The sequence below is a fragment of the Trachypithecus francoisi genome, unplaced genomic scaffold, assembly GCF_009764315.1.
Source record: "Trachypithecus francoisi isolate TF-2019V2 unplaced genomic scaffold, Tfra_2.0 Lachesis_group21, whole genome shotgun sequence".
NCBI classification, from domain to species: domain Eukaryota; kingdom Metazoa; phylum Chordata; class Mammalia; order Primates; family Cercopithecidae; genus Trachypithecus; species Trachypithecus francoisi.
Genome location: NW_022681467.1, coordinates 23,566,185 through 23,579,044, shown reverse-complemented (window position 1 = coordinate 23,579,044; position 12,860 = coordinate 23,566,185). Strand labels below are relative to the sequence as shown.

Below are 12,860 nucleotides of genomic sequence, written 5' to 3'. Positions count from 1 at the left end.
GTCCTGAACGATCAATTCCTTGGCTTTAGAAAGTTAATTAGGCCGGGTGTGATGGCTCGTGCCCGTAATCCCAGCACTTTGGGAGGCTGAGGTGGGCGGATCACCTGAGGTTGGGAGTCTGAGGTCAGCCTGACCAACACGGAGAAACCCCGTCTCTATTAAAAATACAAAATTTTTTAGTAGAGTGTGATGGTGCTTGCCTGTAATCTCAGCTACTTGGGCGGCTGAGGCATGAGGATTGCTTGACCCTGGGAGGCAGAGGTTGCAGTGAGCCGAGATCGTGCCATTGCACTCCAGCCTGGGCAATGAGAGTGAAACTCTGTCTCAAAAAAAAAAAAAAAAAAAAAAAAGGTTATCTAAGGCCGGCACGATGGCTCATGCATATAATCCCAGCACTTGGGGATGCTGACATGGGCAGATCACTTGAGGTCCGGAGTTCAAGACCAGCCTGGCCAACATGGTGAAACCCTGCCTCTACTAAAGATACAAAAATTGGCCGGGTGTGGTGGCTCACGCCTGTAATCCCAGCACTTTGGGAGGCCGAGGTGGGCGGATCACGAGGTCAGTAGATCAAGACCATCCTGGCTAACACAGTGAAACCTTGTCTCTACTAAAAATACAAAAAAATTAGCTGGGCGTGGTGGTGGGCACCTGTAGTCCCAGCTACTCAGGAGGCTGAAGCAGGAGAATGGCGGGGACCCGGGAGGCAGAGCTTGCAGTTAGCCAAGATTGCACCACTGCACTCCAGCCTGGGCGACAGAACGAGACTCTGTCTCAAAAAAAAAAAAAAAAAAAGAGCCGGGCGCGGTGGCTCACGCCTGTAATCCCAGCACTTTGGGAGGCCGAGGCGGGTGGATCACAAGGTCAGGAGATTGAGACCACAGTGAAACCCTGTCTCTACTAAAAATACAAAAAATTAGCCGGGTGCGGTGGCGGGCGCCTGTAGTCCCAGCTACTTGGGAGGCTGAGGCAGGAGAATGGCGTGAACCTGGGAGGCAGAGCTTGCAGTGAGCCGAGATCGCGCCACTGCACTCCAGCCTGGGCAACAGAGCAAGACTCCGTCTCAAAAAAAAAAAAAAAAAGAAAAATACAAAAATTAACCGGGCATGGTGATGCATGCCTGTAGTCCCAGCTACTCAGGAGGCTGAGGTGGGAGGAGTGCTCGAACCTGATAGGCAGAGGTTGCAGTGAGCAGGGACCATGCCACTGTACTCCAGCCTGGGCAACAGAGCAAGACTCCATCTCAAAAAAAAAAAAAAAAAAGAATGAAAAAGAAAGTTATCTATGGAATTGTAATTATGGATGTCAGTTGTGATCTTTTTGTTTGTTGGTTTTTTGAGACAGGGTCTCACTTGCATCACCTAGGCTGGAGTACAGTGGCACACTTGCCTCATTGCAGCCTCGACTTCCCAGGCTCAGGTGATCCTCCCACCTCAGCCTCCTGAATAGCTGCGACTACAGTTGTGTGCCCCCAAGCCTAGCTAATTTTTTGTATTTTTTGTAGAAACTGGGTTTCACCATGTTGTCTAGGCTAGTCTTGAACTCCTGGGATCAAGTGATCCACTGTACCCAAGCTAGTTGTGATCTTACATTACAGAACACCTACTATGTACCAGGCACTGGGATTTAAGAATGAGAGGTGAGGCTGGGTGCAGTGGCTCAAGCCTGTAATCTCAGCACTTTGGGAGGCTGAGGTGGCGGGGAGGGATCTCCTGAGGTCACGAGTTCGAGACCAGCCTGGTCAACATCGTGAAACTCCCACCTCTACTAAAAAGTACAAAAATTCACTGGGCGTGATGGTGCATGTCTGTAATCCCAGCTAGTGGGGAGGCTGAGGCAGGAGAATCCCTTGAACCCGGGAGTTGGAAGTTGAAGTGAGCTGAGATTGTGCCACTGCACTTAAGCCTGGGCGACAAGAGCAAGACTCCATCTCAAAACAACAACAATGACAACAAAAAACGCAGTGGCTCACGCCTGTAATCCCAGCACTTAGGGAGGCCAAGGTGGGCAGATCACGAGGTCAGGAGTTCAAGACCAGCCTGGCCAACATGGTGAAACCCCATCTCTACTAAAAATGCAGAAATTAGATGGGCGTTGTGGCGGGTGCTTGTAGTCCCAGCTACTTGGGAGGCTGAGGCAGGAGAATCGCTTCAACCCAGGAGACAGGTTGCAGTGAGCTGAGATCATGCTATAGAACTCCAGCCTGGGTGACAAGAGCAAGACTCCGTCTCAAAAAAAAAAGAAAAGAAAAATACAAAGAGAGGTGAGCAAAAACAGATATGGTTTTTACCATTAGAATTTTTAGAAGAGAGGCCGGGCGCGGTGGCTCAAGCCTGTAATCCCAGCACTTTGGGAGGCCGAGGCGGGCGGATCACAAGGTCAGGAGATCGAGACCATCCTGGCTAACACGGTGAAACCCCGTCTCTACTAAAAAATACAAAAAACTAGCCGGGCGAGGTGGCGGGCGCCTGTAGTCCCAGCTACTTGGAGGCTGAGGCAGGAGAATGGCGTGAACCCAGGAGGCGGAGCTTGCAGTGAGCTGAGATCTGGCCAGTGCACTCCAGCTTGGGTGACAGAGCGAGACTCCGTCTCAAAAAAAAAAAAAAAAAAAAAGAATTTTTAGAAGAGAAAACAGAATCACACAAATGAATATCTATTTGCAGTGGAGAGGTCAGTGCTATGCAAGCAGATGAAAGGGAGCTCAGGGAAGGTTTTCCTGAGCTGAGGCTTGAGCTGGCTAAGATCCAAGAAAGGCATCCATGTAGGGTGGGCCATTTTTCTTCTTTTCAGGCTCCTCAGGGTAACTGATGTCTTCCAGGCCCTCATCTCTCCCCAAATTCCCATGGCCACTCTTCTAGGTACTCTGCATAATGGTGTTTCTGCTTCAATAAAAGAAAACAGGTCACCACCCAAAGCAGTGGTTCCCATGCTTTTTTTTTTTTTTTTCAGACGCAGTTTTGCTCTTGTTATCCAGGTTGGAATCCAATGGCACGATCTCTGCTCACTGCAACCCCCGTCTCCCGAGTTCAAGTGATGCTCCTGAATCCTGAATTCTCTGAACTGGGATTACAGGCATGCACCACCATGCCTGGCTAATTTTGTATTTTTAGTAGAGACAGGGTTTCTCCTGTGTTGGTCAGGCTGGTCTCAAACTCCTGACCTCGGGTGATCCACTTGCCTCAGTCTCCCTAAGTGCTGGGATTACAGGTGTGAGCCACTCGGCTTTCCCACACTTTGATGAGCATCAGAATGGCCTGAGGAGCTTGGTAAGAACTCAGACTCCCTCCCTTTCTTGTCCATGGGCAGAAGTAGCCATTCAAGAGGTACTGACCCAGGGTTCCAGGCGGCGGGCAGAAGGCTGAGTCTCTGGAGGAGCGAGTCAGATGACTTGCCACAAAGGGAGTATCAGCAGAGGTTCAGCAGACACACCTTTGAGAGGGCACTTCCTACTTTCAGTTGTGTTTAGAATGCAAAGGTCTGGCTGAAACGGTGGCCACGGAGAAGAGGTGACGGATTTAAGAGGCTGAAGGGATGAGGAAGTGAGGGAGTCTAGATACTGAGCTCTCAAGCCTAGGTGTGAAACCGGGTGAGAAGTTTGGGCTTGTTTTAGGCTATGCCGAGTTTAAGTTCACGGTCCGGTGGATCAGAGCTGGCGGGTAAGGCTGAAGGTGAGAGCAGGATGAGGGTTTGGAAGCCCTTGCCTAGAAGGAGGCAGTTTTTTGAGACAGCGTAGGACAGCGCAAACCTCCAGGATCACAGGGCTGCAGTCTTCTGCTTTCGGAGACCCCATTGCAGAGAAGAGCGAAACCAGGGGCGGGGTGGGGGTGGTAGTGATCTCTTCCGGTTCTTGAAGAGAGCGTCCCTTAGGCAGGAGGGACGGGTCTTGGAGCATTCAATCTCCAGGCTTGGGAGGCCCCCAGCAATTCGGACGCGGAGGGCTAGGCTGCCACCGCGAGCCCAGTCGCCCATACGCGCCTTGGGGTCCGTGTCGGCTTTTCCCCGGACCCCTGGCCGGAAACTGAGCCGTTCACTTCCGCCACCAGCCGGAAGTTTTCTGTCACTGGACGCCAAGGAGTTTTCGGTGGTTCAGCTGGGTAACCGGGGCTCACCATGGCGGCCTCATTGGTGGGGAAGAAGATCGTGTTTGTCACGGGGAACGCCAAGAAGCTGGAGGAGGTGCCGGGAGGGTGTTGGGGGCTGACTGGGAAGCAGCTGGGAATACGGCGGAGAAGGGGCTTCTGGGTGGAGGGAAGCACGTGGGAGGAGGCATGGAGAGAGAAGAGAAGGATGGGTCCTGACCCGGCTGTGTGGAAAGGCTGGGGTGCAAGAAGGGAGTGGCTGCGGAATCGGGGCGCCCCGGGGTTGGCGAAGGAATGAGTGTCTTGACAGATCCCGACACAGGGCTTGTGTGGTCAGCGACTGCGGGACCCAGAGGAGTAGCGGGGCCCTTATCAACCGCCCCGAAGGTCACCTATAGAAGTAGACCCCGGCCGGGCGCGGTGGCTCAAGCCTGTAATCCCAGCACTTTGGGAGGCCGAGACGGGTGGATCACGAGGTCACGAGATCGAGACCATCCTGGCTAACACGGTGAAACCCCGTCTCTACTAAAAAATACAAAAAACTAGCCGGGCGAGGTGGCGGGCGCCTGTAGTCCCAGCTACTCGGGAGGCTGAGGCAGGAGAATGGCATAAACCCGGGGGGCGGAGCTTGCAGTGAGCTGAGATCCGGCCACTGCACCCCAGCCAGGGCGACAGAGTGAGACTCCGTCTCAAAAAAAAAAAAAAAAAAAAAAAGAAATAGACCCCAACCCAGTGTCCCGATACTCTTCTGGGACTTATCCACATCCTGCTGCTGGGCCAGGGCTAGCAGGACCCACAGAGGGCGTGGGGCCGAGTTCCACATTAAGCAATCCTCGCCCCACCACTGTCCTAAAATGTTCTAACCTCTTTTTGCGTGTGTGACGTGGGGATGATGCAGGACATTTGCTTCACAGCGCTACAGGCAGGAGGAGTAAAGGAGGCAGTGGATCTAAAGTTTCTGTTTGCAGGGACTTTGTGGCTAGCAAGTAACAGAGACACACAGGGAGTTCATGTAAGCCAGCAGATGACTCCTGTGGGAATATAATGTTACCGTGTCCTGCAGGACCTGAGGTTCCCTCAGGAAGCTGACTTGTCCTTGTTCTCTCTGGATGCTGATCCCTATTCCTGTTCATATCTTTCCCCTTTCTTCCCTGCTGGGGGATGGAACAGTGAGACTTCTACCAGATATCAGCTCCGACTGGCTTTGCTTGAATCAAGTGTTTGCCCCTGTTCAATCAGCCATAGCCATGGAGTGGGGGTCATGTGTGGGGGATCAGGATGACACCCACTGGATATGTCTGAGTCAGACCAGCGGGGTGTAATCACTAGGGAAACCTACATTTGCCTGTAGCGTAGGGAGGGACTGATGTCACTTTGGTGCCAGGACAAAGTGGCCTTCTCAGGAACCAGAGCCTTCTGCTGAAAAAAGGTTTGGGATCCTGAGGCCAGACCAGTCAGGCAGTGCCACCCTGAACAGAGCCCATGCAGGACAATGGGCATGAAACCCCAAACCTCTGGCTGAGAATATTGCCCTCATTTAAAGAAGGAGCTGGAGCCTGGGTACGGTGCCTCACGCTTGTAATCCCAGCACTTTGGGAGGCTGAGGCGAGCAAATCATCTGAGGTCAGGATTTCAAGACCAGCCTGGCCAACGTGGTGAAACTCCATCTCTACTAAAAATATAAAAATTAGCTGGGCATGGTGGCACATGTCTGTAGTCCCAGCTACTCAGGAGGCTGAGACAGGAGAATCACTTGAAGCCCGGAAGCAGAGGTTACAGTGAGCTGAGATGACACCACTGTACTCCAGCCTGGGTGATAGAGTGACAGAGTGAGACTCCGTCTCAAAATAAAAAAAAAAGAAGAAGGCGCTAGAGTAGCCAAGGGAGACTCCTTGGAGAACATGGACTTGAACTTGGCCTAAAACAGGTAGTCTTTTTTGAGACAGAGTCTCACTTTGTCACCCAGGCTGGAGTGCAGTGGTGTGATCTCTACTCACTGCGTCCTCCGCCTCCTGGGTTCAAGCGATTCTCCTGCCTCAGCCTCCCGAGTATCTGGGATTACAGGCATGCAGCACCACGCCTGGCTAATTTTTGTATTTTTAGTAGAAATGGGATTTTGCCATGTTGGCCAGACTGGTCTCAAACTCCTGACCTCAGGTGATCCACCCTCCATCCGCTTCGGCCTCCCAAAGTGCTGGGATTACAGGCGTGAACCACCTCGCCCAGCTGTGTGTGTGTGTTTTTTTTTTTTTTTAGACAAGTCTCACTCTGTCGCCCAGGCTGGAGTGTAGTGCCACTATCTTAGCTCACTGCAACCTCCACCTCCTGGGTTCAAGCAGTCCTCATGCCTCAGCCTTCCCAGTAGCTGGGACTACAGGTGTGTGCCACCACATCCAGCTAATTTTTGTATTTTTAGTAGAGACAGGGTTTCTCCATGTTGGTCAGGCTGGTTGGTCTTGGACTCCCGACCTCAGGTGATCTGCCCGCTTCCGCCTCCCGAAGTGTTAGATTACATGCATGAGCCACTGCGCCTGGCCGAACGGGTAGTCTTAACTAGTGGTATGCCATTGGCAGACTGAGGAAACCTGTAGAATCTTTCTCAGGAAAATAGTTTCAAATGTACAAAATATACATGGTATTACAGGCTGGGCACTGTGGTTCATACCTGTAATCCCAGCACTTTGGGAGACTGAGGCTCAAGGAGGATCTCTTGAGCCCAGGAGTTCAAGACCAGCCTGGGCAACAAAGTGAGACCCTAGCTCTACAAATAATTAGCCTAAGCATGGTACCTGGGCCACCTGTGGTTCTAGGTACATGGGAGGCTGAGGCAGGAGGATCTCTTGGACCCAAGAGGTTGAGGCTCTAGTGAGCTGTATTTGTGCCACTGTACTCCAGCCTGGGTGACAGAGAGAGAGATCCTCTCTCAAAAATAAAAATAAATAAAATACGTAGGATTACAAAGGAAATCAACTATAGTGAAGTACAATTATCAAAATGTTACAAATATTTGTGGTTTTGGCCGGGCGCGGTGGCTCAAGCCTGTAATCCCAGCACTTTGGGAGGCCGAGACGGGCGGATCATGAGGTCAGGAGATCGAGACCATCCTGGCTAACATGGTGAAACCCCGTCTCTACTAAAAATACAAAAAACTAGCCGGGCGAGGTGGCGGGCGCCTGTAGTCCCAGCTACTTGGGAGGCTGAGGCAGGAGAATGGCGTGAACCGGGAGGCGGAGCTTGCAGTGAGCCGAGATTGCGCCACTGCACTCCAGCCTGGGCGACAGAGCGAGACTCCACCTCAAAAAAAAAAAAAAAAAAAAAAAACACAAATGGCCGGGCGCGGTGGCTCAAGCCTGTAATCCCAGCACTTTGGGAGGCCGAGACGGGCGGATCACGAGGTCAGGAGATCGAGACCATCCTGGCTAACATGGTGAAACCCCGTCTCTACTAAAAATACAAAAAACTAGCCGGGCGACATGGCGGGCGCCTGTAGTCCCAGCTGCTTGGGAGGCTGAGGCAGGAGAATGGCGTAAACCCAGGAGGCGGAGCTTGCAGTGAGCTGAGACCCGGCCACTGCACTCCAGCCTGGGCGGCAGAGCAAGACTCCGTCTCAAAAAAAAAAAAAAAAAAAAAAAAAAAAAAAAAAAAAAAAAAAAAAAAAAAAAAAAAAAACACAAATATTTGTGTTTAGTTATATATACTTTATTAATGCATTAAAGGATTTAATCTACCAATGTATGAGTAATTGCCTCTTTTTTTTTTTTTTTCTGAGATGGGGTCTCACTCTGTTGCCTAAGGCTGGAGTGCAATGGTGCAATCTTGGCTCACTGTAGCCTCAATCTTCTGTGCTCAGGCAATCCTCCTGCCCCAGCCTCCTGAGTAGCTGGGACTTAAGGCACATGCCACCATGCCCAGCTAATTTTTGTATTTTTTGTAAAGATGGGGTTTTGTCATGTTGTTCAAGCTAGTCTCAAAGTTCTGGGCTCAAGCAATCTGCCCACCTTGGCCTCTGAAAATGCTGAGATTACAAGCGTGAGCCACAGCACCTAGCCCCTTAATTTTAAAATATCGAGATAAATAGTATTTTGAGATATCTGCAGCAGTTGTAATGAGTTATAACAACATCTGTGATTTTAGTAGGTTTAAAAGTCACAGGAACTGCTAGTAATATTTTGTTTGTTACCTATATTCATAATGGAAAAAGATACTAAATTTTTTTTTTTTTTTTTTTTTTGAGACGGAGTCTTGCTCTGTCGCCCAGGCTGGAGTGCAGTGGCGCAATCTCGGCTCACTGCAACCTCTGTCTCCTGGGTTCAAGCCATTCTCCTGTCTCAGCCTCCCGAGTAGCTGGTACTACAGGCGCCCGCCACCATGCCAGGCTAATTTTTTGTATTTGTAGTAGAGACGGGGTTTCACCGTGTTAGCCAGGGTGGTCTCAATCTCCTGACCTCGTGATCCACCCGCCTCAGCCTCCCAAAGTGCTGGGATTACAGGCGTGAGCCACTGCGCCTGGCCAAAGATACTAAATTTCAATTAAGGTTACTAAGACTAAAGATATTTTTTTTCCAATCCATGTTCACAGGCTCCTGAATTCTGGGTATCTTCTGATAGAGAATATCTGGTTTAGGAGGTTGGCTAGGGTTTCTAGGAGCATTGAGAAGAGAAGAGGGTGTTCTGGATGGGGGCTTAGCACAAGCAGAGACCTGATATAGGAGAGATAGAGAAGTAAGGAGATGGAAGGAGCTGGCTGGCTGGGGTGGGACCCTGAAAGCCGGGGTGAGGCTTACGGGCCTGAGTTGGTAAGCTTTAGGAGATTGGCAGGAGAGTTATCGATGAGAAAGGTGGATGACAGCTCACGTGCTCACATAGTAATGGGGAAGCATTAGATGGTGATAAATCTTCTCTTTTCTTTTGGAACAGGTCATTCAGATTCTAGGAGATAAGTTTCCATGCACTTTGGTGGCGCAGAAAATGGACCGTATGTCTCTGTTTTGTTTCATTTTTAAAAGATGGTTGGATTTATCTGTCTTCCTGTGACCTGACTCTCTGTGTGTCTGTTTTCCTGATAAGTGCCGGAGTACCAGGGGGAGCCGGATGAGATTTCCATCCAGAAATGTCAGGAGGCAGCTCGCCAGGTGCTTGCCCTGCCTTTGTCCCACACTTGCTCCTCTTGTCCAGATAGCTTCCAGGGCCTGCGCCTGCTGGAAACAATAGAGTAAACAAGTTTGTTGAGCTTTCTAGGACCGGCCCAGAGCCCTCTAGGGTTCAGTTAATATTGGCTTTGGAACACTGCCTTCCTTTGCCAGCCTTGAATACACGGTATCTCCCCGAGACCACTACTATACACTCCTACATACACACAGACTGTCCTTCCCCCAAATGCTCAGACACATGCATTCCAGCCCTACATCCTCCCCACACACATCCACTGCTGCATTCACACTTGTTTGTGGAACTGAGAAAGCATGCTGTGGAGAGTCAGGCTGAGTGCGAATCCCAGCTCTCCCATTGCTGTACCTGGAGCAAGCTTTACAATCAGCCAAAGCTTTGGTGTCCTCATAAGATAAGAGATTGGCCAAAGGTAAGAGATTGGCCGGGGGCAGCTCCCAGGGCGCTGTCTGCCACAGATCTCAGCTAGCTGAGGGCTGGCCCCAGCCTGGGTGACCTCGGTGTTCCAGGTGGGGATGGTGATCGTGTGTCTCAGGGGTGCGTGTCTTTGTGCTGCAGGTACAGGGGCCCGTGCTGGTTGAGGATACCTGTCTGTGCTACAACGCCCTTGGAGGGCTCCCCGGCCCCTACATGTGAGTGTCCACCTCCACCCCCTTACAGGGCTGAGGTGGGAGAATGGCATGAACCCAGGAGGCGGAGCTTGCAGTGAGCAGAGATCGCCTGGGCAACAGAGCGAGACTCCGTCTCAAAAAATACTCCTGGGCCGGGCGCGGTGGCTCAAGCCTGTAATCCCAGCACTTTGGGAGGCCGAGACGGGCGGATCACGAGGTCAGGAGATCGAGACCATCCTGGCTAACACTGTGAAACCCCGTCTCTACTAAAAAATACAAAAAACTAGCCGGGCGACATGGCGGGCGCCTGTAGTCCCAGCTGCTTGGGAGGCTGAGGCAGGAGAATGGCGTAAACCCAGGAGGCGGAGCTTGCAGTGAGCTGAGACCCAGCCACTGCACTCCAGCCTGGGCGGCAGAGCGAGACTCCGTCTCAAAAAAAAAAAAAAAAAAAAAAAAATACTCCTGAGCTCAAGTGATCTGCCTGCCTTAGCCTCCCAAAGTGCTGGGATTACAGGCGGGAGCCACCTTGCCTGGCCCTTGGAGGCATTCTTTTTCATTTACCCTTGGCTGTCAATAGGGAACAGCCAGGAAAAGGTGGTAAAAAGGTCCAGCTGCTCCTGGTGTTCTGACTCTCTTATTTCTCTTGCAGAAAGTGGTTTCTGAAGAAGTTAAAGCCTGAAGGTATTATCTGCTTTGTTTCTTCCCTGGATCTGTTGGGAATGAGAATCTGGGCTTGCTCTAGGGGAGGGACCCCAACTAGTAGTCAGGAGTCCCAGGTTCTAGCCCCCACCATGGAGCCTCCACCTCATTTTCCCCATCTAGCACCTGTAGTTCACACTTACCCTGTACTCCAGAGAGCACTGTGTGGGGCAGGGATGGTGGGAGCTGTAGGGTTGAGGAACTTTCAAGAGGGACTTGGCCCTCGTGACTGCTTTAGCCAGGGCCTGCCCTGGGAATTGGAGGACTGCCCCTCCTGGACCCCAGCAGTGCATATCCTGTCACCCACAGTTGCAAGCCAAAATGTCCCCTCTTTATGTGCTTCTATTTATTTATTTAGAGACAGGGTCTCACTCTTGCCCAGGCTGGAGTGCACTGGTATGATCTCGACTCACTGCAACCTCCGCCTCTTGTGTTCAAGCGATTCTCCTGCCGCAGCCTTCCAAGTAGCTGGGATTACAGGCGCCCACCACCATGCCCGGCTAATTTTTGTATTTTAAGTAGAGAGGGGGTTTCACCATGTTGGCCAGGCCAGTCTCGAATACCTGACCTCAATTACAGGTGTGAGCCACCGCACCCAGCCTATTTATTTATTTATTTATTTGAGATGGAGTCTCACTGTTGCCCAGGCTGGGGTGCAGTGGCTCAATCTCAGCTCACTGCAACCTCTGCCTCCCTGGTTCAAGCAATCCTCCTACCTCAGCCTCCCAAGCAGCTGGGATTACAGGCATGCGCCACCACGCCGGCTAAATTTTTTTTTTTTTTTTTGAGAGATGGAGTCTCACTCTGTCACCCAGGCTGGAGTACAGTAGCACAGTCTCAGCTCACTCCAACCTCCACCTCCCGGATTCAAGCGATTCTTCTGCCTCAGCCTCCTGAGTGCTGGGACTTCAGGCATATGCCACCATGCCCAACTAATTTTTGTATTTTTAGTAGAGTTGGGATTTCACCATGTAGGTCAGGATGGCCTCAATCTCCTGACCTTGTGATCTGCCTGCCTCAGCCTCCCAAAGTGCTGGGATTATAGGTGTGAGTTACCACGCCTGGCCTTTTTTTTTTTGGAGACAAGTTTCACTCTTGTTGCCCAGGCTGGAGTGCAATGGCACAATCTCGGCTCACTACAACCTCTGCCTCCTGAGTTCAAGCGATTCTCCTGCCTCAGCCTCCCATGTAGCTGGGATTACAGGTGCCCGCCACCACGCCCAGCTAATTCTTGTATTTTTAGTAGAGACAGGGTTTCACCATGTTGGTCATGCAGATCTCGAACTCCTAACCTCAGGTGATCCACCCACCTCGGCCTTCCAAAAATGCTGGGATTACAGGCATGAGTTACCGCACCCATCCTTATATGCTTTTAAAAACACTTCACATTGGCCGGGCGCGGTGGCTCATGCCTGTAATCCCAGCACTTTGGGAGGCCGAGGCGGGCAGATCACGAGGTCAGGAGATCGAGACCATCCTGGCTAACACGGTGAAACCCCGTCTCTACTAAAAATACAAAAAATTAGCCGGGCATGGTGGAGGACGCCTGTAGTCCCAGCTACTCAGGAGGCTGAGGCAGGAGAATGGCGTGAACCCGGGAGGTGGAGCTTGCAGTGAGCCGAGATCGTGCCACTGTACTCCAGCTTGGGTGACAGAGCGAGACTCCGTCTCAAAAAAGAGAAAAAAAAACCACTTTATAGAGCATTTCAAATCTGCACAGTAGAATATCATAATAGGATAATGGGCATAAATATATACAGTTATTGTTTGTCAATTAAAGAAAGCATAGTAGAATGATGAACCTCAGTCGCCATCAACCAGCTTCCAGGGTTATCAGCACAATGCCTGTTTTGTGACATCTATAACCCCTCTTATTTTTCCTAAGTCCAGTATTTTAAGGCAAATCACAGACACCATATCATCAGTAAGTTCTTCAGCTTGTATTTATTTTTATTTGTTTTAATTTTTTTTGGAGACAAGGGTCTCCTTCTGTTGCCCAGGCTGGAGTGCAGTGGCTCAATCTCAGCTCAGTGCCCACCATCCAGGCTCAAGTGATCCTCCCACCTCAGCCTCCTGAGTAGCTGGGACTACAGGTGTAAGCCACCATGCCTAGCTAATTTTTGTGTTTTTTTGTAGAGGTGAGGTCTCACTATGTTGCTCCGGCTGGTCTCAAACTCCTGAGCTCAAGCGACCCACCCGCCTTGGCCTCCCAAAGTGTTGGGATTACAGGTATGAGCCACCAAATGCAGCCACTGTATTTCTAAAAGGTGAAAAATAAGAAACTGTTAAATAACTAAAATATAAT

The 12,860-nt window shown here is 50.9% G+C and overlaps 1 protein-coding gene and 1 long non-coding RNA gene across 9 annotated transcripts in view; one reads left to right on the top strand and one right to left on the bottom strand.

The window, feature by feature from the left end:
- Positions 1 to 2,625: 2,625 nt before the first annotated feature.
- Positions 2,626 to 3,467, bottom strand: LOC117068536. Its single transcript, XR_004431164.1, has 2 exons — positions 3,332 to 3,467; positions 2,626 to 2,882 (listed from the first exon to the last, which is right to left on the bottom strand). It is a non-coding gene; the product is annotated as an uncharacterized LOC117068536 (long non-coding RNA).
- The window catches only part of ITPA (inosine triphosphatase), a 19,878-nt gene continuing 10,422 nt past the window's right edge, over positions 3,405 to 12,860 (top strand). The window contains exons 1-5 of one of the 8 annotated variants that reach the window (XM_033185827.1): positions 3,405 to 3,506; positions 8,997 to 9,054; positions 9,147 to 9,211; positions 9,804 to 9,877; positions 10,506 to 10,537. In XM_033185827.1, coding sequence (XP_033041718.1) covers positions 9,048 to 9,054; positions 9,147 to 9,211; positions 9,804 to 9,877; positions 10,506 to 10,537 — 178 coding nt within the window. In that variant the 5' untranslated portion in view covers positions 3,405 to 3,506; positions 8,997 to 9,047. Of the gene's footprint in view, positions 4,177 to 8,996; positions 9,055 to 9,085; positions 9,212 to 9,803; positions 9,878 to 10,505; positions 10,538 to 12,860 lie in introns of all 8 variants that reach the window. The other 7 variants (XM_033185828.1, XM_033185825.1, XM_033185826.1 and 4 more) reach the window with 7 other exon arrangements.